The sequence below is a fragment of the Fringilla coelebs genome (genome assembly GCF_963513975.1).
Source record: "Fringilla coelebs genome assembly, chromosome: 3".
In the NCBI taxonomy this organism is placed as follows: Eukaryota; Metazoa; Chordata; class Aves; order Passeriformes; family Fringillidae; genus Fringilla; species Fringilla coelebs.
The window spans coordinates 101,540,067-101,566,775 of NC_140030.1; the positions used below are offsets into that span (position 1 = coordinate 101,540,067).

The 26,709-nt window shown below is 44.4% G+C and overlaps 1 protein-coding gene across 1 annotated transcript; it reads left to right on the top strand.

The window, feature by feature from the left end:
• Positions 1-801: 801 nt before the first annotated feature.
• On the top strand, positions 802-25,886 carry LOC311152143 (ankyrin repeat domain-containing protein 9-like; the record flags this gene model as incomplete). Its single annotated transcript, XM_084202989.1, has 2 exons — positions 802-1,671; positions 25,779-25,886. 2 exons carry the CDS (start codon positions 802-804, stop codon positions 25,884-25,886), a joined length of 978 nt encoding a protein of 325 aa, XP_084059115.1.
• Positions 25,887-26,709: the final 823 nt, after the last annotated feature.

The window sequence follows — 26,709 nt, forward strand, 5'->3', positions numbered from 1 at the left end:
TATTTCCTTGCTAAACAAAGGAAGGCATTTAAACCCAGCAATCTGCTTTATGACTCTGGGCACTGTTACTGCACACACCGTTTGACTCTTTTCTCTGCAGAGATTAATGCTGGCATCTTAAACATTACTAATGCCTTATAGACAATCCATTAACATCAGTGTCTCCTAAGTGGCCAGCCATACCATTATTTATAAAATAGGGATCCTTTCCTAGCGCTAGCACTACCAATCCCTTGGTTTCCCGAGCAGGGAATCATGCCTATTATCAGCTGTGGAGTATTTCACACTGCTACATATTTTTTACTATGGAATGAGCTGCGTGTGTGTGTGAGTGACATGAAAAAACCCCCATAAAATAGCAGAATATTGCTATTCCACTTGCTGCAGTGTATGAGCTGATCTGGTTAGACACGAAATGCAGACTGAAATCCGCCTCACCTCTCAAGCTAATTTTAGTCTCTCCCTCTGTTCTCCGTGGCTGTGTGTGTATAAAATCACTGGCAGTCTGACAGCGTTTCAGTAACCTGTGCCACGCGCAGAGCGGGATGTACTCACCAACCATCTGCTTGCATGGCATGGGTTAACTGAGCCTGTGGGATTGTGCTTACCTAAACAAAACCACTGCAGTGAGGGGAAAAACAATGAATGGGTGGAGATGATCAGCCCATGCATTCCAGCTAGTGCAGTCCAGGCAGCAATGACAGCCTGAAGGTTGCAGCAGCATCGGGATCAGCATTCCAAGTGCACCAATCTTACAGTCTGGAGTGATTTTACGTGGAGCTGTTCTTTATTTGCTGAGCCATGGCCAGTAACCAGGCCAGCCTGCAGGATGATCAGAGCAGGCACTGCAAGTTCTTATCCTACATGTTCTACCAGGCTGTGAGAGATCACAAGCCTGTGTGGATGCTGGAAGACATGAGAACTATGGAGTATTTTTACTGGGAGGAAAATGCCAGCCTACGAACCTACTCACCTTCAGAAGCCCTTCTCTATGCAGTGGTGCATAATCATCTGCCTTATGCTCAGTATCTGCTGTCTCATTTTCCAGAGGAGGCTCTCAAGGTGCCTGGGGAACACTTCTGCTATTGCCCATCCTCTGCTCCTCACCTGGCCATGGCGGTCACATATGACAGGAGAGATATCTTGGGACTGATCATCAAAATTGCACACAAGCTCCCCAGCTTGAACTCCTATATCAATAGGGCTGGCTGCTTTCATCTGGAAGATGGGAAAACACCCCTGCACCTTGCCTGTGAGCTGCTGAGGTCAGAGACAGTCCTCATCCTCCTCGGGAACGGAGCCTCTCCCAGGATAGAGGACAGTAAAGGGCTGACCCCGCTGGACGTCATCCTGGAGCAGATGTGGGACTCCAAAGTCAATGTCGCATCAAAGAAGCTCTGCCTTGACTACCTCTTGCTCTTCATGCCCAACCCACAGTTTAAGATGCGGAAAGTTCTGCAGGAGCATCCAGACCACTGGACAGCTTTGCTGGGAGAAGACAAATTCAACAGCCTGGTGGGGAACACACCTGCTTCTTTATATCTGCAAGCTATGCAAACTATTCTCCAGACTCTTCCCCCTTCCCACTTCCCTAGAAGCATCCAGGAACTACCAATACCTCAGGCACTAAAGCCCTTACCATCCTATGGCAAAAAGCTACCAGCAAAAAATGTGGTAAATGTTTTTCCTTGACTTTATTCAATGGGTCTTGGATTTTCCAAGGCAACTTAGAGGAGTTGGTTATCCACCACCCTCTGCATTTTAGTGTGATTTTAGTACTTAACCTATTAGGCTATGCTGGAAAATCCAATATTTTGTGACAAGATTTTAAATGTCTTTTCTAACTGATTGCAGGCACGGCACTTTTAAAGGCAAAAGCCTTCTTTGTTTTCTGTTTTATTGTGCATGTGAAGGGTTAACTGTAGTTGAGACTGTGTTATGTTTGGTTTCTTACTTGTCAGCTGGTATCAGTGTATCTGAATTCCCAATATGATAACTGTATCCTGTGTAATGCTCCTGGGTTAAAAGGAACTAGGTACCCAGTGGGATTTTTAAATGGTGTCACTGCTAGAGCTGGGAGAAATACCATCCCCTACCAACAAGGTTCAAACACCAAGTTTCCTTTCTAACAATGCTCAAGCACCATTAGTAATAACCACAAAGTGCATGGCTGATGCTGCAGGGATGCAGAAGCAGTTCCTGAAGGATAACTGATCTACCGAGTTACTTTCCAGAAGGTCATGGTGTGGAGGGCATGAGTTCAGAGAGGGAAAGTGTGTGTATGTATATTCCTGGAGGATGGGAGATAAAGATCCACAGAATAGCTAATGAGAAGCATCCAGTCTCACCTGGGAGTGAGGAGGTTAAAGGCAATCCCAGCCCTGATGCCTCTACAGATTTGTGCAATGGGAAAGGAAACATTTTCCCCACTGTCCAGTAAAAAAATGGCAATTGGAGCAGGGACATTGGGAGCCGTCTTTTATCTGTGACATTATTTCTCCTTGGCTTGTGTTTTGGAACATATCTCTACAGGAGATGTAGCTGGCTAACTTGATTTCCCTGTGGGTCTCAGAGCCACAGGCATTTGTTACTTATCCTCAGTTGAGGTATGATGTTCCGCTGTTAGAAGTTGTTACTTGCTGTCAATTAGAGTGTTTTTGCCACCCAGGTCCAGACAGAAATCCTTATCCTGGAAGTTACAAAATGTTCCCACTAACTGGGCACTGCAGGCAGGGTGAGTTTGCAGAAAGCGAGACTGGGTCTGGGCAGCCTTCTGGGTAGCTCTGAATCACACTGCCCTCTCTGCTCAAGGCACTGGTCCTGCTTTCCTGGCTGTTCTCAGCATCAACAGAGCAGTGGTAGAATCCCAGCTCCCTTTGGGGGACATCCCTTATTTTGGACACCAGTGCTCCCCACTCCTTGTAAGCGCAACCCTCTGTTCTGCTGAAGTAGCACAACTCACTTCCCCCGCCTGCACTGGGCAGCAGTGGAGAACTCACTCTCCCTCTTCAGCTGGATTTGGGGCCCAAGGCTTGGGACACAAACCACTTTCCACAGGCAGTAGCTAAAAAAGATGTGCAGTCAAATCTCAATTGCCTTGTGCAAAAATGGCTCATGTCTCCTCTGGCTAATTCCCTGCCTGTGCCAAGGAGGCCATGCTGGACCTGTTCCCATCTTTCTGTCAACACAGGGAGCACTACCATTTAGTTTCCCTCTGCATGGGCTACCTCCTGTGTGCAGGACACTGGGTAATGCCAGCCAGGGCCAGGTGGAGATTTACTGTGAGGCTGCAGAACATGCCGTTCACAGCCACCTGGACCATCCTTTCTGAGACACTGGGATGCTCCTCCCAGCCATCTCTTCCCACATGCCGTGGGAGGACCTCAGTTCCATGCCACCTGTGCTAGGCCAGGTGAATGAGCAGCCCTTCTTGTGAGGTGGAGGAAATGTCAGCCCAGGCCTAAAAGTGGCAAGCAGACCATGAAGGGGTTAACCCTTCTCCTGAAATCCCACATCTCTGGTGCTGCAGTGTCCCTCCACTCCTGCCCCTGAGGACTTGAATGTCCTTCTCCATCTGTGTCTATTTCTCCTTGTTTGATGGGGAAGGCTGCAAATGGGGAAATGCAGGGTCAGCGTTGGGTGAGGGTTTTGGGGGAAGCCTGCGCTCGACAGCTTGTGCTGCAGACAGAGGCTGTCACAGCTTGGGAAGCAAAGCAGAGCCCAAGGCAGATTTGCATTGTAAGCGGCAGCTCAGCTGCTTCTGCCAAGCCCTCAGGCTCCCCAGCACTGGCAGATACTCCCCCAAAAACCCGGAGCTGGAGGCAGAGGACAGAGCAGGCTCTCGCTGCCCATGGATGCCTGGAGTGACTGTGTAGAGCATGGCCCCTGTGGCACCCCGGGAGTCCCGAGGAGCAGGATTGGGTTTGTCCCCAGCAGCACTGCGGTATCTCATCCGGATGTCTGTGGGTGAGAGGCGGAGGAGGCTGGTGAAGGATATTATTAGAATAGTAATTAGGTCCTGGAAGCAGAGATCCCGGGAAAGGAGGAAATGGAAATCATCCAGTGCTATTGCACTGGCTCAAAACCATGTGAGTTTCAGTGCTGTGAAGAGTTTCAGAAAAGACAGGAGGGAGGGGAGGGCTGTTCATCTTACAAATCCAAGGAGGCAGGTAGGGACTGTTGGCATTAATGCCAGCACTTTCTATTAAGGCAGGAGGCCACACTCAGAGAGCCAGAGCAGCCCACTGGGAGCAAGGGAGTGTAAAATGGTGCAGGGGTCTCTTGTTGGCTGCTATAGATGTGGATCAATACAGAGGTTGGGAATCAGACACTTTATGGGTGGGTTTGTAGCAGAGAGCAGGATGCCTGTGTGCATGCATTTGTCCATGTGGGAGGCTCCCCTCAATTCACCTGCCAAGACAGAGGATAGAAGATGAATTGTCTTGGATAGTTTCTTTCTGGGACATTCCTGTGACTGGTGCCCCAGCCTGGAAGAAAGCTGCTGGTCCATTGTTGGCCAACATGGCCAAAAATTCTGGTGTGTCCAGCCCAGAGTATAACAGGCAAGTACCCACACAGGAAAGATCACTCCACAGCCCCCTAATTTCTCCCTTTCTTGACCATTTTAGCAAGAGATTGAGCACCAGCTAGCCCTCAATCACATCGGGCCTCCCATGTGCAGTCCCAGTGGGAAAAAGTTTAGGGTCATTAGCACTGTGGTGACAACTCTTTCCATTGCCTGTAGCAATGTGACAGCAGGATGGGCACTCCTGCTGGAATAGGGGAATCTTCTCCCTAGACCCTGTTTGCTTATATTGTGGTGATCTGCCTGTTAGTTTGAGATCCCATTCATCTTCTTTGTTGATACAGTGATATTACATCAGATATGGCCAAATCTACCTCAGCCCCATCTGTGTTGGCTTTTTCTCTCCATTCTTTCCAAGCCAGGCATTAGCAAAAGTAAACTCAAAAATATTTTGCAATATTTTCCTGCAACTTGACCGTCTTAAAAATCCGTGTGCTTGCATGGCAAATATGTTGGTGGCTTTGTTAATCAAAAAGGGTGCTGGGTGCTGTGTGGTGATGTTTACATTCTGCATATCTGCCTACTGAGTAAGTGTCGCTCAGATCTGTATTTCTGAACTTGGGAAAAAGAATAAACACAAGAGAGAAAAAGGGAAAGGGTAAAGTCTCTTCTGATCTTTGGATTTAGGTTGGTTCTGCAGGTTACATCTCCTTAATGTCAATTTTGAGGAGCAGCATTGTAAGGATCTGAATTGTCTCTATGTTTGAGCCTTTGGTTTTGGTGAGAAGCACTTCAGTGAGTACAGTGGGGCAGTGTGAGTGAGTGAGTGAGTGAGTGAGTGAGTGAGTGAGTGAGTGAGTGAGTGAGTGAGCGAGTGAAAGCACGCAGGTGTGTGAGTGCCTGCCCTCTTGTCACACGTGTGACTATCTGCCCTCTTGTCATACGTGCCTGCCCTCTTGTCGCACACGTGTGAGTACCTGCCTGCCCTCTCCTGGCAAATCCGTAACCGACTGGCAGCTCCCACCCACTGCACTCCTCGGACCAGCAGTGAGCGATGAGCGGTGCGCTACGGAAGCAGCCTTTTCACGCGGTCAGTGTGTGCGTCCCTGGCCCCGTGCTGCTGACAGGTAAGGACGTTTCTTCTCTTGGAAAGAGGCAGCAGTTTTGCTCTTGAAATGGGTGTTTTATCCCCAAACACCAAGCACCAGGGCTTCTGCTTGCTGGCAGCTACAATCATCCAGCAAAGGGTTTGTGATCCTGGCCACACTTTATTCTAGAACACATTTTTTAAAAAATAAAATATCTTAAACGTACATCTTTGTCTTTCTTTTTTTATGGGCTGCCAGCAAAATTCAGCTATGTATGACTTCCTAACCCTATGCTTCTGTCTATTTCTGCAGCATCATTAGCAGGAAGGACAGGCAGATTCTGACCTCAGTTACACCTCCCTACACCTGAAGTAACACTTTTAAAGTCGGTTCCATCACTACAGATATTTGTTGGTCTAAAGGAAAACAAACTGTTCGTGCATTTGTGTTCTTCAAGGCTCCATAACTCTGACTTTAGCATATAAATAAATGTGAAACTTAATCTCTGAAAACATTTTTTACATTTTTTTTACTCTGAATGTATATAGATATATATTTTCCATCTCTAAAATCAATGGCATTTCCCTATTCCCAGTTCCCTTGGCGTTCCTGGAATCAGCATGGCAGTGACAGATGCTGTTGGTCACTTATTAAGACTGAATGTTGCCATGCCAGTGTACAAATGAATGTTCATTGTATGATACAACTTTCTTATAAAGCCATACTTTTGTAATTTTGGTTTCTCTTTTTTTGGAGGGGGTTGGAATCTCCCCCACAATTGTGTTTGCACATTACTCACTGCATGATTAAAGATAAAACAATTGTAATGTGCTGGAATAGATTATATATACATAGCCTGATGTAATTACATATGCTAGCTGTGAAAATAATTTAATCTTGATTGTATTAATATAATAAACTTGAAATATAAAATTGATGTGTCTTTTGTTATCCAACTGGTCAAAACCACCCACGAGTATCCATTGCTTTTGCTTTGGCTTATCTAATTGTTTGATGATTTCATTCTGACTGCTGAGCCATTGTCTCAAAAAATGTGTTCTGAGGAAAATAATATTTCCCTTCACAGGCTTATAGTAGCTGACTGTGCTGTCAGAGGATGACCCCAAGTGATGAGGTGAACCCACACTTCACAGATCTGCTGAAAGGTGGTGATAAATCAGGAGGTGGGGCTCAATAGAGGTTGAATGGTAATTGGTTTCAGAGATGTTCATTTTTTAGGTTTGAGTTCAACTTCTGCAGCTGTTTCCTGTGAACATAAGAGCGCTGGTAGCCTGCTTTCCTTCTCTGGTTTATGCACCATCAACCAGCTCCTTTCCTTCCTCAGGCTTTTCTGTGTACAGGAAGATGCCCTGGCAAGGCTTCCAGCACCAACCTCTCCTGTAGGCTCAGTTGAAGGTCTTCAGGCAGATGAGCACCTCACCCTCTGTGCTCTCCATGGGGTAAGGATCCACCAGATTCTGTGCCAAAACCTGAACCATCCAGATCCTCCTCTGCTCTGATAAAAACACCTACCCAAAGTGTTTCAGGTGATGGGTAGCTGGTTTGGATGATGAGGATGGTGATGATAATCATGGGGTGTAGACTCCAGTGCCAACTGTACCCACAGATCTCCTCAAGGCACATTAGTACATGCAAGCTATAACCAAGGGATGACTCCTTTGAACCTGTGCTTACATAGTATGTTACTGGTTTCATGGAAGAATGCAGAGAGGGAAGTTTCACTGATCTCATTTAAAGAAGATCAAGACCATGTCCTTGCCTTCATAGCAGGAGATTTATCCCTAACTACTTCACCACAAGAATGTGGTCCCCAAAGATGTAGTTCTCTGGCTTATTTGCTTCCATGTAGCCTGTGTTTGAGAAAGGGAATCTGATTTAGTTTCTCTTGTGCCCTGGCAGCTCTGCTGGGGCTGACCATTAGGGAGCTCCAGGCTGACACATCCCTCAGAGGCAGTCCCATGTAGGTATTAGTTTTTTACAACTGTAGCTAGTTGGAGCCCACACACCAGCAGGCAGCAAGACAGGGATTTAAATAGAGAAATTTAAAGGGTATATTCCCTTGCGTGGGGGGAAGCACTGTCACAAGCAGATGATGCACTGAGCGAAATCCTGCCCACGCCTCAGTTACTTGGGTGCACCTCCCTGAGTGAGTCACCCCAAAAGCAGCTGACAGGTTTGGCATGTCCCACACTGTCCCGTGTCTCCCTGGCCATCACAGCAGCAATGTCTTAGGGGAGCATGCTCTGCCTTCTGCTGCACCACCACTTTCAGCTGGTGACATGGATGGACACTAGGCTCCAGCTCCCAAGATGCCTGCCTTTGTCTCCAGCCCTTTGGGAGCTGCTCGGAAGCCAAGAAGCCAGATTTCTCCGGGGGTGACTCCTAAGCAGTGCTTGGTCTGGAAAATCAGCGATAATTTTTTCCTAGTGAAATGTGTGTGCATTTTGCTATGAATTTGCTGTGTGAAGAAGTTTATTGCTGGTGGGAAGGCTTTTGGCGAATTTCATGAGTTCGTAGAGATAAGAGAGCTGTGCTCTGTACACCAGCTCTGCCCACCCACACAGATCCCCGAGGAGAACAGTGAGGAGGAGGAATGATTATCACAGAGTTGTCAGACTCATGCAAGAAAACCTGGGAGGAAGAAGGGAAAAAAAAGGCTTGGGAGAGGCTGTATGGCAAGATGCCTGTGGGAAGCAGATCCCACAGCTGAAGAGAAATAGGGAAAATAGTCTGGAGAATCCCAAACTACAGTACAAGCTATGAGAAACACAGAAACCACCCCCTACCACCTTCTCATGGAGCTAGTCTTCAGGGTCACAGGGAATATCAGGATGAAGAGGCTAACAAGCATTAGAAAAGGAAATTATCACTAGAGCTGACTGGGAATTGATGTTTCTATTCCATCAAAACCTACAATATTGCAAAATACACTTCTGTTCTTATTCAAAATGAAAATTCAAACTATCAAAACCAGTTTTACAAGGAAGAATACTGATCCAGATCTATCAAGATAATTCTTAAAGAATAGTAAAATTTTGATAATGTAATACCTGGCTTTTTATTTTTAACAGTGTTAAGGCACTAAAAAAGAACCAAAATATTATAAAAATACCCCACTTCTTTTGATAGCTGAAAGTCTTTGTTCAGATTTTCTTGTACCAGAATTTTTGTCAAAATAGGAACATAAAGCCCATGGTGCTGGGTGATCCCAGCATCATGCCATGTCTCCAGCACTGGCAATGGGAGAAGCCAGGTAAGCGGAGCATCTTTGCCTGGGTACTTTCAGCAATACATTCCCTACTTCCCTCAGTTCCCACAGCTGTTGGATTGGGGATATTAGAGGCTACACCCTTGCCTAGTCTTTCAGAGTATTCACCTTTTGACCTAGCGTCCCAAATTTGTCTAGTTCTTTCCAAGCCTGTTGATACAGTCACATCCATGACTTCCTATGGCAGCAGTTTACATTTATCTGCACCCAAGCTCACCTGCCACCTCTTTTTCCTACTCAGTTTAATGTGTGTTTAGTTTACTACTTCAGGTCCCTCTGTGTGGTGTTTGGACACCTGGAAAACTCCAGCAGCACTGTGAACACTGCTCACTCCTTTCTCCAGCCACAAGTTATATACTAAATGAAACTGGTTCCCACACCAATCTCCAGGACAGCCCACTGCTGACTCTTCCTCACCCTTTGCCATTCTGTAACCAGCTTTCACTGCGTGAAATAATTCCTGTGATCCCACAACAGCTTCATTTTTAAAAATAATCTTTGGTGTGGAACCTTGCCCACAGGTTTTTGTGAATCCAAATACCTTATGTTCACCAGATCTCTCCTTTATCCTCTGTCCTTTTGAGTGAAGTAAGTAATTTACAAACAGTTCAATTTTTATGAAGGTAATCTTTTCAGTAAAATCTGTTCTGACAGGAGATGGCAGAATTAAAAAGCTTCGTCCATTAGAAGGACCTAAAGATTTTTATGCAAAGTCTGCTTACAGAAGCACAGCCCATGGTGTGATTCTTGGAATTGCCCTGTGCAGGACCAGGAGTTGGACTTGATGATTCTTGTCGGTCCCTTCCAACTAGAATATTCTTTAGTTCAGTGATTTTGTAAAACACTTTGCCTGGAGATTGCAGGGGAATTCCAGATGGTATTTCTTTAAAAGTGTCTTATAATTTTGAGGCTTTGACTGAAGCTGAAAATGAGCAGCTATAGGACAAAAATCTCTGTTCTTCTGCCTGGAAGGTGTTAGGGAGTGACACTGTAAGCAGACTCTTCTTCTGAGTTTACAAATCCTAGAGAGACACTATTTTCAGCTGTGATGCATATATTTGCAGACACTAAACTTCTCACCGATAGAGGTGATTGCTTGATCAAATGGGGTTTTTTATGGGACTCCTCCCGTGGGTAGAACTGAGCTTCACTGATAGCTACAGGCTTTGGCTTACTCCTCTACCAGCCTGCAGAGCCCAGCCTGGTGACAGACAGAGATAAAATTACATTCCATGTATAATTTGGGATTTCATGAAAGGAAAGCCAAAGTGATAGGAAGGAAGAGCTCTGCCTAAACTAGGTTTCTGCTTAGAGGTGTGTTCCCTAAACACTCAGAACACACATGCTTGCTTAGGCTCACTCAGATCTGGTGAGCTTCACGGAAGTGTAAGGTATGGCAAGTAACCCAAATCTGGGATCAGGGAGGCTGAGAGTAGCTTTCCCACAAAATTACACAGCTCTTCTTTTGCAGAATTAACAGATTCTAGCAGCAGAGTGGTGCTTTGTGTTCTCTGGAAAACATGAACCAGGTTTCAAAATGTCTCAGTTCTGCCCTGACACGCATGATCATCATCCCTGCAAGTAAAAAAATCACTAAAATGACAAAGTCCAAACCTAGACCTGTCCATGCCCTTTCTTATTCTCCTTCTGCAGATAGTTAGAGCTGGGGAGCCCACTCCATCACGGCCTGGGCCTTTGCTCCCACTGCCTTGGAGGGGATGAACACACAAATTTCAAGCTGTAAAATGACTGCATGATACACAGCATGAATGCACATGCAAGCACCATAGCTGATATGAAATAAGAGGCCCTTCACAAGTCTTACCTATTTTTAGAGTGAAAAGCCCCTGCCTCAGGCAGGCAGGAGTCCAAGACTAACATCCCAGTTCCTTACTGCTGCCAGCCTGACAGGTTTTACTGAGCTGCCTGTCAGTGCAACTCCCCTAAGATTCAGGCAGCCTTTAGGATCAGGTCAGAGTTTAAACAGGCAACTTCAGCTTCACATCTCAGTAGCTACTGCTTTTACCAGATGTGGACCTTTATAGCATCCTCAATCAAATCTAGAAACTGTTCCACCTGGCAGAGCTGCTAATGAATCTGCTCTCACCAGCTAAAAGGAAGAGAAAATAATAATAATAAAAAAGGAATGTATTTTAAAATGAAAGCCCTGTGTTTAAATTTTACATTTCAAATGCATTAAGTGTTTTTTTCCTTCTTTTATTCCTGCAGTGTTGTCAGAAAAGCCAGTTTTGCTTGGCTATTGTCACCTTCACAGCGTGGATCCCTGTGTTTGCACAGTCAGTCCTCAAATTGCCACAACTTTTAAGTGGATCCATCTTCCAAAGGGGCACCTTTTCTTCCTCCTCTCCTCAGCAGCAGTAGCACATGAGCCCTGCGGGGCTTTTGAACTCAAATAACACTGTTTATTAGAAGAGAAAATAGACATGCTAACTCATAAAATAAGGAAACAGCTGGGCAGGGCTGGATAGAAATAAATAGGAATTATTAGCAGGCTTCCCTTCTGCTAGGGGTGTCCTGGCTTGTTGACTGCCTGAGCTGCGGAGAAGTAAAACCAGCTCCTTACACCTGTGCAGGCGCTACCGCTGATCCTTTCCGCACATCCCAGGCGTCTCGCTCTGGGTTTGTTTTCTTATTTTTTGACGATTTTTCTTACTTCCCACCACGGCGGCTCCTGCGCGGGCACCGATCGGGCCTGGACCGCCGCGCCGCCATCGGCCGCCAGGTGGCACCACCTCCCTACGGCTGCCTCCGTGAGGCACCTCCGAGACCCTGGGGGACCCCCGGGCCGTGAGGGACACCGAGGCCATGAGGTACCCCCGAGGCCCTGAGGGACCCCCGAGGCCCTGAGGGACGCCCGGGCAATGAGGGAATCCTGAGGCACTGGGGGACCCCCGGGCCGTGAGGGACCCCCGAGACCCTGAGGGACCCCCGAGGCCGTGAGGGACCCCCGGGCCATGAGAGACCCCCGGGCCATGAGGGATCCCTGAACCCTGGGGGACCCTGAGGCCCTGGGGGACCCCGAGGTCCTGAGGGACACCCGGGCAATGAGGGAACCCTGAGGCCCTGGGGGACATCCGGGCAATGAGGGAACCCTGAGGCCCTGGGGGACCCCCGAGACCCTGAGGGACCCCCGAGGCCGTGAGGGACCGCCGGCCCATAAGGGACCCCGAGGCCCTGAGGAATCCCCGGGCCGTGAGGGACCCCCGAGGCCCTGGGGGACGCCCGGGCCATGAGGGACCCCTGGACCGTAAGGGAGCCCCTGGCCGTGAGGGTGTTGCGAAACGTGGAATATGCAAAAATTTCTTTCAGAAAGAACATTCTTTGGTGTTTGAGTTTCATATGCTTTTCAGCCTAATCAGCAGGAAAGGAGATTTTAGAAAGAGCAGCTAATGAGCAATCCCGGAGTGATGTCCAGGTGTTAGAAAGACAAATTACTTGTTGGTGGAGTTGGCTTGTTAAGGTTTAGGGCTCCAGGTGTTTCAGTGATCTCCCACCTCGGGGGAGGTTAACAAAGCTTGGGGAGAAGGGTGTGCAGCTGATAGTGGGCACAAAGAATGCAGAATTTATGGGCCACAAGGACATTTGGCAGGACCCCAAAGATAAGGAAGAAACTAATAAAGACAGCTCACAACTGTGCTGAACCAGCTCCAATTGGGTAAAATGTAATTCTGGCAGGAGGAGATGGTGACCACCAACTCACCAACCCAGGGACCCAGGAAACCCACTGGCCCAAAAGAAGGGAAAGACTGAGCATGGGACTAATTAGTAGGAGAAGCAAGAGAATCATTAATAAGCAGAAGATAGAATATTAACAAGACAACTATGTAACTTGTAGCCAATGAGCACAAATTCATTTGTTTGCTAAAATGTATAAATTCAAAAGGTTTTGATGGTCAGTGTGCTTGATTTGTGGAATACTACTGAGCATCCAGGCTTGTGCAAATCTGAGATAATCGCTGTCTTTCTCAAGTGTATTATTATAGGCTTGTTGCCCATGAATCCCATTTTTGTGGATGACAAGGTGACTCCAGGGCCGTGAGAAGACCCTGCCACTGTGAGGGGACCCCAGGATTGTGAGGTGACCCCAGTGCTGTTTGCTGCCCCTTGCCCGCGCCCATCTGGTGATCCTACAGCACATCTTTTGGATGCAGTGTCCAAACCAAACCCAAATGTGCAAACCCAGCTGCAGGAAGGCAGTGCAGGTGCCTGTCAGCCACCAAAGGAAGGTTTTCTGGTTTATTCAGCAATGGAAAGGCCTCACGTGCCATGGAAGTTGACCCTGGAGCTGGGCTCTAGACAAAGAGCTACAAACAGAAACAAATTTTTTCACACAGGGCATGTGGGGTTGCTGGGCAGAGATGAGCAGGTGGACATTTTTCATCCTCTCTGCAGCCTCCAAGGGAAAGGAGATGCTGTGGTGACTTAGTTGTCCGTGGGTGGCTGAGAGGCTCCGTATTTGTGTTTAGCAAAGTACCTGAAATCCAGGGATGTGATGCAGCCCCATTGGATCACTGCTCCTGCACAGCAAAGCTCGTTGGAGGGGTCAGTGGTGATGGAGCTGTGAGAGCCACCATTTCCCACTTTCCAAGAGAAGACTGGCTGGGGCAGGAAGCACATCCACTGCAGCCCGGCAAGGGCCTGCCTGTGCACTGGGCATCTCCTGCAGAAAGCAAAGAATTGCTGAGGGGCTTGATACCTATCAGGAAACAAGGAAAGGTACTGCCAAAGATGTCTTCAGTTCTGTTTCTGACATATTTATGAAACATCAAATACCTAGACAATGGTAGATGGTCCAATAGCCTGAAGTCTCACCAGAAAAAAACACAGTTTCTCTTTTTGGAGCTATCATTTTCTGATCTGGGGGTCTGTTCCTTTTTTTTCACTCCTCTCTGCTTCAAGGCTAATCAGCGGAGCTTGCAAACCAATAACAAATTGGTTAAAAATCATCTTTATATGCAAAGCCTAAAATAAAACATCTGTATATATCCCAGAAGCCTTCACAACCTCCTGTTTTATTAGTATCTCTAAAATAACTTTTCTTTTCTGACTCTAATTCCAGCTAGAAGCACTCTGATAATCCTCACAGGACTGTTATGTGTATTTCCAATTAAGCAATTTATAAGCGCTGGCTGTGAGGAGCTTTTTTGTTCTTAAGGAAATTATTTCTTCATTAAGAGTAAAACAAGTCTTTTTTTTATCCCTGCTTAATATCAAAGCCCTTGTGTCCCCTTCGCATATGTTTTAAGTACTGAACTCTGTAGAAGGAGATTAATCATTTTGTACCCCAACAAGCAAGGAAGACACAGCAGCTGGGTCAGTCACTCAGGGAATAGGCTCTTCAGTGTTTGTTTTCAGAGAGAAGTAAAAGTCAGACAGACAGACACTTGCTTTCAAGCTCCTTGCCTTTGCCAGAGGCAACCCACACAATCGTGAGCCCTTCTGGAGTCTGAGTCATGAAGAGCTGCAGCAGATAAAATGAAGACAGTCAAGAGGAAAAAAAAAAATCCCATTCATGCCCAGCTAATGAGTAGAAGTTCCAAATTTCCTCTTGTTTTGCAGGCTGTGTACCTTAATTAGATGAATCACAGAACACTGAGGGTGGAAAACACAGGCCAGACAGCTCATAAGAGTCCACTTCATTCTTTCACACTGGCAGCATTATCTACCTCCCCGACAGGGAAGAATGTCCCTCCATTTTCCTGGACTGTCAAGAGGTATGGGCAAAAATGGAAAATGAAGAGCAGAAGGGATGGATGATTGAGTTTAGCTTCTATAGCAGCACAAGATTCCTATTCCTATTTTTGTCCCCAGGCCCAGCCATTTACACTTCCTATAAAGGCACTCACGAGCCCGTGTTCTGGTCAAGGGCAGCCCCATGACCAAATAGCATGAATTGCAACATGAGGGACCTTCAAAGGGAGGGCACACTTGCTAATATCAGGGAAGAACTTACCAGAAAGCTTCTGATATAGTCACAGAAGACATTTTGAGACTTGAGCGTTCCTGGAATTCTGGAAGGAAAGCCCACATTAAGTGTTGTAAGTAAACTGCATTGCCTTCATTTTCCTCTAAGCCCAACTAGAAGGAGACAGCTTAATAATGGGATAGCTCCTGAATGTTTAAGGCTAATATCTTGTATCTGTTTACAGTAACAAATGTAGAGAAATGGAGGAACTGACAACAAATGGAATTACTACATTAGTAAAAAGTTAATCTAAAGAAATAAGTTAGAGATCAAGATACTGCAGCATGTGAGCCTGTGCCAATGCTTGACTTGCACAGGGTCACTGGGAAATATGTCATGAACTCCAGCAGCACTAGCAGCCGCATGTATTTTCCCAGGAATGGGTGCATAAAATGGCTGATGAAAGAAGCTAGAAGTGGTGAATTCAACTGCACAGTTCAATTGTATAATTCAGTGAAGAAATTATGAGTTTAGAATGATCTTAAAACCTTGAGGTTTCCTTCTTAGTCTCTGCATTTCATGCTATCCTCAGTAATACCATTTATCATCTCCCTTTGTGTTATGGAATGGATTTAATTTAGCAGCACAAGGAAGAAATACCTGGCTACATTTCCCCCAGCAAGCCAAATGGCACTGTGGTTTTTGGTTACGCTGGTTTTGTGATGTCACTCTCTGTCTTAAAGGAAAATAGGTTTTGAAGAGGGATCTGAAAAAATATGGGGTAATATGTGACACTGCATTGGCCCCTGGGACAGAGACAGCTCTTCTGGCACATGGAGAGTCATTGATCTGCCAGCCACTTGTGTCATGGCAGCATGAAAGAAAGAAAGAGGACAGAGTGACAAACAAGTTGTACTTGGTGGTCAGAGTCAGCACTGCTGTCAGAATGGCAGGACAAGTTGTAAAAGAAATATCAGAAACAGACAAGCAGGTGGAGAAAGGCACTGCAGGAAGCAGAAACGTGCAGAAAATAATGCTGTAGGGGGAACTGGAGGATGAGGACAGAAAAATAAGTATTAATGATACCATCATTATGCAGGGCATGAGGTCAGTCTGGAAGTTGTGTTTGGGTTGGCTGCAATCTCAGGGAGGCCAGAAACAGAGGAGATAACATCCGGCAGAAGATAAAATGGTCAAGGGCATGATCTGTCCTAGGTCTTAGAAACACCACAGAAGGGAAATAATTTGTGTTTAGATGTAGCCTAATGTACAAAAAAGTATTGTGAGCAATCAGAGCTGTCTGGCTACTTCACCTAAAGGAAAAGGGATATGGCAGCATCTTAGTTATAAAAGCTGAGAGAACAAGAGGAGGCAGTCAAAGAGAAAGATCAGGATTTAATTTGCTCAGTGTTCAGTCACCAAGAGACGTGGGGGTGGCAATATTGCCAAAGCAAAACTGAGTTGAGGAAAATAGATTAGAAGCAGTGAGTCAGATGTGTGAGCTCATGGTGGCACAGCTGATACTTGAAATTGCAGGAAGAGTGAAGATCATAGAAACCTTCACAGGGACTTTTCTTCCTGGGTTTTACAGTTCAGATCCCATCAAAACACACACAGTTCAACAACTGTTAGTCACTACAAACCTGCAAGAGCACCTCAGAAAAGGGAAAGGGAGAACAGCGGGCAGACATGAAGCTGCAGGAATATTCCTTGGATAGAGGTAGGAATTTTAGAGAAAATGACTCTCAAATTTAGATCCTCACTGGCGACCTCAGCCCTCAGGGGAATCTTTTGTGAGTAAAGGTTTAGGACTTGTCCATCAGCTGCTGTAAAATCTCTTCTGTGGCCATTCCAGGCAGTACCAACCGGATGATCCATAACAACCCATGGACCATGGTGGCATAAGTTACATTTCTGTCTATGCACACAGTAAAATAATTTTGTTTAACCAGCTAATCTTTGTTTGCTTTCCACCAATATCACTGTAATTTCTTTTGGTATCCAAATGCATTTTCCTCCCCTTTGTGAAAAGGGAACCACTTTGCAACAGCTCCTTGATTTTTACCTACCTGCCTTAGTGACTGTGATAGCAACATGCTCCTGTATTGCTCTAGAAAGTAGCTTTACATGCACTGTTTCATCTAGTCCTTAATTCTTCCACTGGGGCACTAAATCTGGACTAAGCTGAAATACTAGGACAATAATTCTTAATCCACTGTGGAACATTAACTGAGTGTTAAGACAGCGATTTGCTGTATATTATGAACGTGTCTCCATTTCGTTTCCTCTCTGGAGATGCTGATTCACTGATGGAGTGATGTTCTTCCAGGCAAGAAAAGATTAAGTAGAGACAACAGACTCAGAAGTAATAAATAAGGCTGTAGAACAAAACTGCCTAATATTATATTATTTTAGAAGCCATATATAATCATGCCATCAGAGATGTGCTGTGATGCACACACGCGAGGGAGCAGAGTTAAGGTGGTGCCTCTCATGTTATACTGCGCTAGTTCAGGAGGTTACAGAGTTTACAACTGTATATCTTATGCTGCATCCATCCAGCCCTGGGAAGGAGGTTTGCATCTATTTAGCCACAGCAGTGTCCTCTTGGTTCCCATCACAGTCAAAGTATTCTTCAAAGGAATGTGAGCACTATTTCTCCTGGTTCCCACATCTGAACCTAAGGTGCTGGAGAAACAGCCGGTCCTTTAGTCCCTGAGATCAGTGGCATGTGCAGTACCAAGGAACAAAGTTTCCTGCTCCCTGCTACATGTGCAGTATGTGCTCCCACTGTCCCTTACTCGTGCCCTACTGCAGGGAGGCTGCGTGGCTGAAATTCTGGAGACCAGTTTGGATAGTGCCTCTCACAGGCTGGGATCAAAGGCAGCCTGCCAGAATTGTCACATCACCCTGAGGGGACCATCTTCAAAATACCAAACAGCAGCAATTGATCCAAGACAAGGTTGTTGCTCTTTTGTTTCTGTGATTCTCCTGTCCAGAAGGCACCTGGGCTGATGTTGCTGTCCTGGCTGCTCTTCATACTGTTGCTGGGAGCAAACCAGGCTACACTTGTTCAAGCTTGGGACAGGCAGCACATAGGGAATATTGGGTGTGGGCAGAGAGGGTTCACTGGACTCCATTCCTGGGAGGCTTTTTTGGTAATGGCCAAATGGCAGGCAGTTCAGCAGCCTGTTGAGCACAGTAACCTACTCCAATTGCAAAGGTAAATTTTAATTGTAACTGTAAAGATAAATTGTAAATTCTCCTCTTAGTGGATCAAGGTGCAGAAAAGAACCCAAGGTTGCTTGTTCATTACGAGAAGCCGCATTGCTACAGGAATTAAAAACACAGAATGCTTCTTTTGAGCAAAGAAATCTCAGGATGTTGGTCAATCACTACTTGCAGGTCTTCGCTGGGAATCCATTTCACTTAATCCAGACTTGCTGACAATATCTGAAGGGAGGGCTTGATCATTATGCCTAAGCAAAATCAGGCATGCAGTGTGCCCTGTTTGTTTTTGATGGTGTTTTGTGCAGCTGTGAGAGTTCAAACCTCCGGACACTCTGGAAGTGATCCTGCTCTCTCCTGTAGGTCAGGGTGTTCTCCCTGGCCTGGAGCTTGTGCCTGTAATGCCCAGCTCTTCTTTTGCTATAGGAAGGGATGGGTGCCTGTACTGGTGGTTACAGTGCTCTGTTAGCTCTCTCTTCATGCTCTAGGGAGCTTCAGTGTTTTGCAGCAGAGTCAGAGATGACATTCTTAGCACATTCCTTTCATTTCTTTCCCCTGGCATAGCAATTACTATTCTACACAGTGCTGCTCCATGTGGTTCTTCACAATTTATTTTAAAGGTTTCTCCAAAAACTTGCCTAGTAAGAGTTTTTGCATAATTGCTCCTCAAGATTTGCATTTCAAAATTTCAACACAGTATTAGCTCTTGGAGCTGGCTGCAGGGTTATGTTACTTTACACTAGGCTAATCCACAGAGCTCTCGACTGAATGATCTAAACACAGGAATATGCATTGCTTTTTGCTTCTATTCTCAGAACAGCATTGCTCTTTCCTGGTCACTTCATTTTTTTTTAACTATTCCCAATTCAATTGTTTCTGCAATAAGCCTTAAAACTTTCCTGACGGAAGGGGGCTGCAGTATCTGCCTGAAGAATCTTTTGGTGCATGTTTGCCAGCTTGTCAGATTCTCAAGTTTTGCAACCTTGAGTTAGGCCTGGCTGATTTGTGACTGATGGCATCAGAGAGGTCCTCTTTTTCCTTCCTTGTTAATCATATGCCTTAAATTATCATCAGTGATGGGTTTATGTTCCTCCTTACAGGTTTACAGAGTTTCAGCACCAGTTATATCACTGGATTCAAAGGGAATGATGGCAGACTGAACTGTATTTGCTTTCCAAAATCTAGCTTTAAAGTTTCCCTCTGGACTGGAACTCCCTGATTTTAATTCATTTCTGGATGGCACTGATATAAGTAATTTTTTCGCTACTCTCCTCAGAGAAATTATTCTCTATCCATTTGTTCCTTAATATTCTGTCATCACTTTGCTCTGGGTCATTTTGAAATTCTCCCATTTCTAACTGGTGCTCTTCTTGTGATGCTTGGACTCTTGCACGCAATTTAAAAATATCTTCTGTCATTTTTACCTTGGCAGTTGTTACTTTGCCATGCTAGTTCTTTTTGATCTTTTCTCACCACTTGCTCCAAAAGTTCTTTATCTTTTTTTTTTTTTTTTTTTAATTCTGGCATAAAACGTTCTTCAAGTTCAAGCTTGTGATCGTATCTGCTCTTATCTGCCAGCATCCATAACCTCTTCCTTAGAAACAGTTCTTAGCACTTTGCCATGATGTCATGATAAGAATGAAGTGGGGGAAAGTGCCATTTCTAACAACATTCATTGAATCCTCCAAGCTTCCTCTCCTGACAAAATGTGCTTGGTATGGTGTCTTTTTGATCTCCTGATATGGGTATAAAAATTACCTTCCTCCCTATTTTTTTGATGTAATTTTAAATGCTATTGTTCCCAAGAGGAAGTTTGATGGCCTGGCTTGATAAGTTTAACAAGCTGAGCTCCACTGGCCTATTTCTTTGATGATAAATGGAAGGGGGAGTAAGTGGGGAATAAGCTACAGGTGCACCATCTCCTTGGGTGACCACAGTCATTCTTTGGGGTTATGAGCCTGTCTGAACCTCTCTCTGCTTGTAAACAAACTGGTAGTAAACAAAACACTACTAAAAAGGTTAATAAACATCTGGTAAACTCCTGGCAAGACACAGCTAAACTCATGCAGCCTCCAAAACAAGGTACCTGCATCCAAACTGCCTTTTGGGTATAATCTGCAGCTTTGTCAGCCCCCAAGCCATGCACAGGCATTGTCTGGAGGAACATCTGACAGCCAGAACTAGGGCTGTGCTGACAGCTTCACAGCACAGAGACTCCCTGTTCCAAATGTGTGTCCAGGCCTAGGCTTTGTATCCTTTGGGTAAGGTGTACATTGTGCTTTGTTCCTTAACTTTTCTCCAGTGTGACTCATGGAGTCAAGAAAGAGTTTCAAGCTGTCTCTCCCAAGCTCCCTGCTCTGGGAATGGTGGTAAGGAGTGTTTTCCTTACTACCATGAGATGTGGTTGGGCTTTTTGGTACTGTGATAGAGGGCTGACATGGCAGTGGTATCTAAAATGTTTTATAACACTGTTTTTCTAGGCACCCTTTCCTTCAGCTTATGTCAGCCATACTTCGTAAAATTTTATCTGAAGTTCTTCAATCACACATAAAAATTAGAGTATGGCAATTATGTTGGCCTGGTTAGAAAATCTTACAAAACTGTGGCTTGGAACACTTACTTTTTCCAGGCTTCATAGAAAAGGCATTTTTGGTATCAAGTAAGCCCCTTTCACTGTCTCCAGAAAATCATATCTTGGCCAAATCATAAACTCTGACTAATTTTAATTTGAACACCCTCAGTAGAAGCCCTGCTCTCTTGGCAGCTGAATTCCTGGCTGTGACATCTGCAGTGAGCACCCTCCAGCTTCTCCCTGCCAGCTCATCTGCCTCTGTGCAGCTCCATGCTGAAACCCAGGGCTGGCACCTTCTCCTCTGGAGCAGAGAGCACTACAGGTGTGGAGTAGGGAGCAGGGCCAGCAGGAGCAAAAGTTGGACACTTGGACTTAATATTATAGGGAGGAAGGAGAGTAAGCAGAGAGAAAGCAGAACCAGCATCCATACAGCTTTTTATGTCTGTTCTTTCTCATCCAACGCTGAAACAATCCAAAGCTTTCTTGAACCTCCATGTTTATTTGTTGGCAAGTTTCTGTATTATCTAGTGATGAAGGATGTACCCTTCATCCCTCAAATTTGTTGACTGAGTTTTTACCTCATACAACTGATCCCTATGGATGATAATAGACATCTACTGCTACCAATTACTTATTAGCACATGAGGGAGACATCTGTACTTCAGACCTAATAGGTTTCAGTTCCATTTGGAGGTCACTAGGGTTTCATATAATATCATTTCATTTCGATTAACATGGGAAGTGACTTGGTAATTCCAGTAAATGACTAGGTACTTAAAGTAAACCTGTCTGGAAATACAAATTTCTGTCCAGCAGGAAATTTTAACAATTGACATTTTACTTGAGAAAAAACAGAAAAAATGTTAATGCATTTTTGGGGTAAAACATTAAAACAAATGCCCTTCTAATTTTTCTCTGTGAGTTATGGCCTCAAAGGGTTAACATGAAGAAAATAGGGTGATCAAAGATTTTATGGAAGGACAACTTTGACCTCATAGATGGTATAAGGCAGGATTTAATCCAAAATTAACATGCTGTATGGGTTAATTAAAGGAAACAAATGTGAGAAAGCTTGTTCTACTCTTGAACAGCTCATTTAGCTTGTCTTTAATGCAAATTCTCAATGAGGTTCCTGTCATGAAAATAAATCTCATTAAAAACACATCACTGGTTCACACACATATAAACCAAGGAAAGAGTGTGCTCTTTCCAGATGAAATTGATGTTACTCAGTTGCAGAGTGAAGGTGATGTGGGTTTTAAAATGCAGACATTCTTGTTTTTGCCTGGGTTTACGTTTTCTGAAAGATCTTTCTATTTCCCTCAGTGGGCTATCAGAATCCTTAATGGACATGGAATGAAGAGCAAGAAGAACTTGAAACCCTCATTCCCTCTTTACTAGTGGACTCATATTGCCAAACGTTGTATGTCCTTAGGCTACAACTTCCTTGAGATTTTCTATAACTTTCCATTGAATAGAAGTTCAGATAAAATGAAACTGTGAAAGCAAATACTATTTGAAACTGTATAAAAATGTAAAAATTTATATTGGGTTTATAAATCATGGCATCATATTATTATTATTCTCTTGGAGCAGTTTATGGAGCAGTAAAGCTAGAATTCTGTACAGAGATGAAAGTCAATATCTATCTCCATCCCTACACCAACATTAGTAGGAAATATTACCAGACATTGCAAGCTAGGAAAGAAATAAGAAGAATATTAACTAGAGCCTTTTTTCCATATTATAGTCTCATATTAAAAACCAAGCAAGTATATAGTCCTTCTTTGTATACTTACAGAACTTCCTCTCTGCAGAGCAATAAAGAGGCAGAGATTCCTGAATGTCTGGTTGGATGAGGCCTGACAATTGCAACACCAGGGATACTTCGAGAGGCAGTGATCTCCTGTCCACTTTAAGGTGAGAAACTCTACAGCAACACATTTGTATGGGAAGCAGGCATAGAAAGAATTCTAATGTTTTCATTGTGTATTAAAATATATGTGTGAAGGTCACAGCAAAGCTTTTGTTTCATATTTATGGTCCCAAAGGCTTTATCCATTCATTCTGCATGTGCTTTCCAGGCTGAGGTCGCAGCATGGTCACCTCAGCGAACCTCAGGTCAGACCCCTGACCAGAAAGAGAGTAAGATATGAAGCAGGCTGTTTAGCACATTTAATTCTAGTCGGTGTCTGGTACGGCCAGGAGGTGGCAGGGCAAGTCTAATTTACCACGTCTGAGTGGCAGACTGGGTATTTTCCAATCTTGACGCTGTGGAAACATGGTGAGTTCCTGCAGTTCTCCCATTTGCACCGTTTAGTGGCAACTGCCTGCACACCACTCACAGCATTTGCAAGGCTATAAAGAGGCTTCCAGCAAGCTTGCAGAGCTCTCTAGGAAATGATGGCTTGTATTGTTTTTCCTTTTTTTTTTTCCTTTCTCTTTTTTAATTATAATTTTGCACTGCTGACTCAACTCTGCTGTTCACTGGCAGTTTGGTCAATACATCCTTTCAGAGGCAAGAATGAGTCTTCCTTGTGTGCACATCCTTGCTAGCAAATGACACTGACCCTGCCCAAAACAGCACAGAGTGACAACAGTGCATCGTTCAGGCAAGGGCCCAACAAGTAATGACACAGAAATGTATCATACATAATTCTGCATAACTGTCAATACAGCTGCCTCTCCTTTCTCTTCTTGTTACTCCTTCACATGATAAGTGACCCATGTGATAAGCAGAGAGAAACCATTTGAGACGGCAAAGCAGATGAACAGGAGAAAAAGCAAATAGAAAGCGACAAATTGGCCAATAACAGCTGGGGTACATTTTGTATCAATTTCAGCTCTGGGTTGGGTCAGCAGATGATGGGGGTTACTGAGAGGAAAAAAAACAGACGTTGTATCAAAGTGCTGACAATAATTTGGTAATCTAAACTGTATCCAATTGTGAATTATTTTATTAAAAAAACAGTAGGCTTCAGCAAAACCTGTCTTTTTCTTAAGAGCTACTGGTGCTGGTTAGTAACAAACCCCTAAAGTTTATTAACAGAAAGCAACCCCAAAATGTCTGTCTTAAGTTTAGTGGACTGCAGCAGCCCCTTGTGCCTTCGCAAAAGAATGCATTTACCGTCTTCTGCCTCTTGTGCAGATTTTTTGTGTGTCTGTTTCCCTGGGGCAGCTGTGAGAGGAGAGATAAAAGGAAGGGCAAGAAGAGAAGGTAGTAATAATTTCCTTAGGCTTGATCACCTGTGAAAAAACACAGAAACAGTTTTGGTCTTGCTGTTTTAAGGGACTCAAAAGCCTGATGGGTGGCAATGGAGATAGAGAGAAGAAGCTCCTTCAGTTAGGACTGCAAGAGAAATTGATGATGCAGAGGTTTTTGTGCACAGGGTTGGAAACAAAGTCAAGAGAACCATGCATGAGAGAAACAGGCTGTGAGGAGAGGTGAACAGAGGATTTTTTGCACTGAAAGTACTGGAGTTATTATGCTCTAAATTCTGCATTTATTGTCCGCTGGCTTCAAAGCAGCAATGTACGATAGAATCTGACCCTAAATGGATGTAGTTGTCAGAATCAACAATAGGAAGCACAGATAGAAAGAGATTTGATATCTTCTCTACAATCCTGCCTCTGGTAATAGTTACTGCTAGAACTCAGAACTCCTTCAGAGGAGGGAGGGAAACAGTATTTCTTCCAATACCTCTGCTAACAGCTCTGTTGTTTTTTAAATTCTAAGACAGGACCAACTATATAGCTGGGAAGAAATCACACAAAAACCCCCAGCACTGCTATTCTCCAGGGTTTTTCCCCAACCTTCTAACTGTTTTAGCCAAGTACAGATAAAATCTATGCCCTGAACACTAATCAGACAGTGCCCCCAGACAGACAGACTCAGATCTGGACAGAGCTGCTTGGATAAGAGAAAAGGTCACCTACCATGGCCTATGTGGCCTCTGACTGCTCTGCTTGTACCAGATGCAGAGATGGCATCTGGAAGAACAACTTATGGCCACAGGCAACTGAAATTAGAGCAATTAGAACAAGTAGGCAGACAGAATGTGGAGATCCTTGTAACTTCCAATTTCTCCTCACCAGGCTGGAATTGAACAGGCGTCTACTAGTGAAAAGCTAAATATCCTGTGGTTCCTTCTCTGAGTTTTGTAAACAGCTCTGTGCATGTTACTGCAAGTCCTTTCACATCAACCCTGGGGCTGTGGCTGCCATGCATTGCTTTAAGCATCCAGGTCCAAATTTCACATCTAAAACAATTATGTTTGGATCAGAAATGCTGTTTTGATCCTCCTCTTTTGCCCCGGCCTTGAGGATGATGGCTTAGAATAGCTGAAATATTTTAAAACTCCGCCGAGCGCTGTGCTGACAAAACAGCGATTTTTATGTGCTCTGTACTTCTGGCTAATCTCACAGAGTTCAGATGCTGAATGAATCTCCTTTTCTCTCATCATTCAGTGTATTAACTCGAGGTCATGCTCCATTGACACTTGCAAACAGCACCCGCCTCTGTCAGTCACAGCCACACTTAGAAGGAGTCTGAAAGGAATTAACTCTGTATAATAAACATCCCTGGCTTGCACACAGCTCCTCAGGATGGGAGCGACAGCAAACTGGGACTGATGGCAATCTCTTGGAGGAGGGGAGTAGGGTTTAGCCTACAAAAATGGAAATGCTTCCATTTGCAATGGTATCACAAATGCATAATGTCACAGATATTTCAGTTATGGCTTGTTTTCAGACATCTACAAAATCCAGTAGTCATGGCAAAGCCAGCTGCCTTTGTTGTCTGTGGTTACAGTTAAAAGACACCAAATGACACTTTGCAGCCCTGTGATCCAAAGCGTGGTGCCCTGAATCACTTCAGGAGAAAGAAGCGGTGACAGGATTTAGTTCAAAGCTGTAAGAAAATGGAGAGAGCAGACCAATAACACCAGCAGTTAAAGAACTTTATTTCTTAAAGGAAAATTAATTCAGCAGCAATAAATAAAGGTGCTGCTCACAAGAAAAACCTCATATTGCTGATGTGCAACATCACATAAATGTGAGGTTAGGAGATGTGAGAACATCTGTGCAACTGTTATCTAAGGGCAGATCAATTCTTCTCCTTTCCTCTTTTTTTCTTTCCCATTTCATTACAGAAGCTTCAGGAGACTTCTTCCTCTGGTGCCAAACTAATTATTTTGGGAGTGGGAGCAATCATTTATATTCTCATCCCAGAATCACCACGTACTTTACTGAAAGTTTGATAAGGCCTTACTGTGTATGTGTTATAGAAAAAATTGTTTGCATTTTATGCTCCAACAAGAAGCTGAGGCTGTGGGAAGAGCTGCTGAAGATCCCCATAGGTTATAGTCCAACCTAGGATAGGAACTCAGTACTTTTACCTTTTGTACTCTTCTCCCTAAATAATGCTTTCTCACTAATGAGAAAATCTGTCCAGGGCAAAAAGGTTAGGAGTATGCCATCCCAAAGAAAAACACTTGGATGCTCTTGTTTGTTTTGCCTCCCTTTATGGCCAGAATATGTTTACTAGGGTAGTTGGAAGGAAGTGACCAACTCTTCTGTCTTATTAATGTTATTTATTTGTCGATAAGACTATCAAGAACTGTCTTAGAAAAATATTAAAGCTGAGTCATATACCAATAAAAACAGACAAATTCACTCTGGCAGCTGCAATAGTGAATTTAGCTTACTATTCCTGTGCCTTAGTAGCGTGGCATATGGTTCTATGGTGATTTCATTTCATTTCAGACTTTCTTTTTGACATAAGATGAAGTCTAATAATATCTCAAATGGAGTTACAGGAAGAGCAAAGGCAACTCTTTTTATTATAAACAAGGAACTCTGTGCATCTTCCTGCCACCTGTAAAGGCACCTATGACTTGCTGGAGAAGTGAACAGCTGTTCTAAATGTCTAAATTTGATCTGTGCAAAGACTTCTGCATATCTAATGTGCACAGGCAAGCAAGCAGTGGTTGAAGCAGAGGTTGTGTGTAGATCTCCTCCTGATACTGTTTTGATCAAAAGCTCACAGTGTGAAAAACACTGGTGCTGCTTCAATTGTCCTAT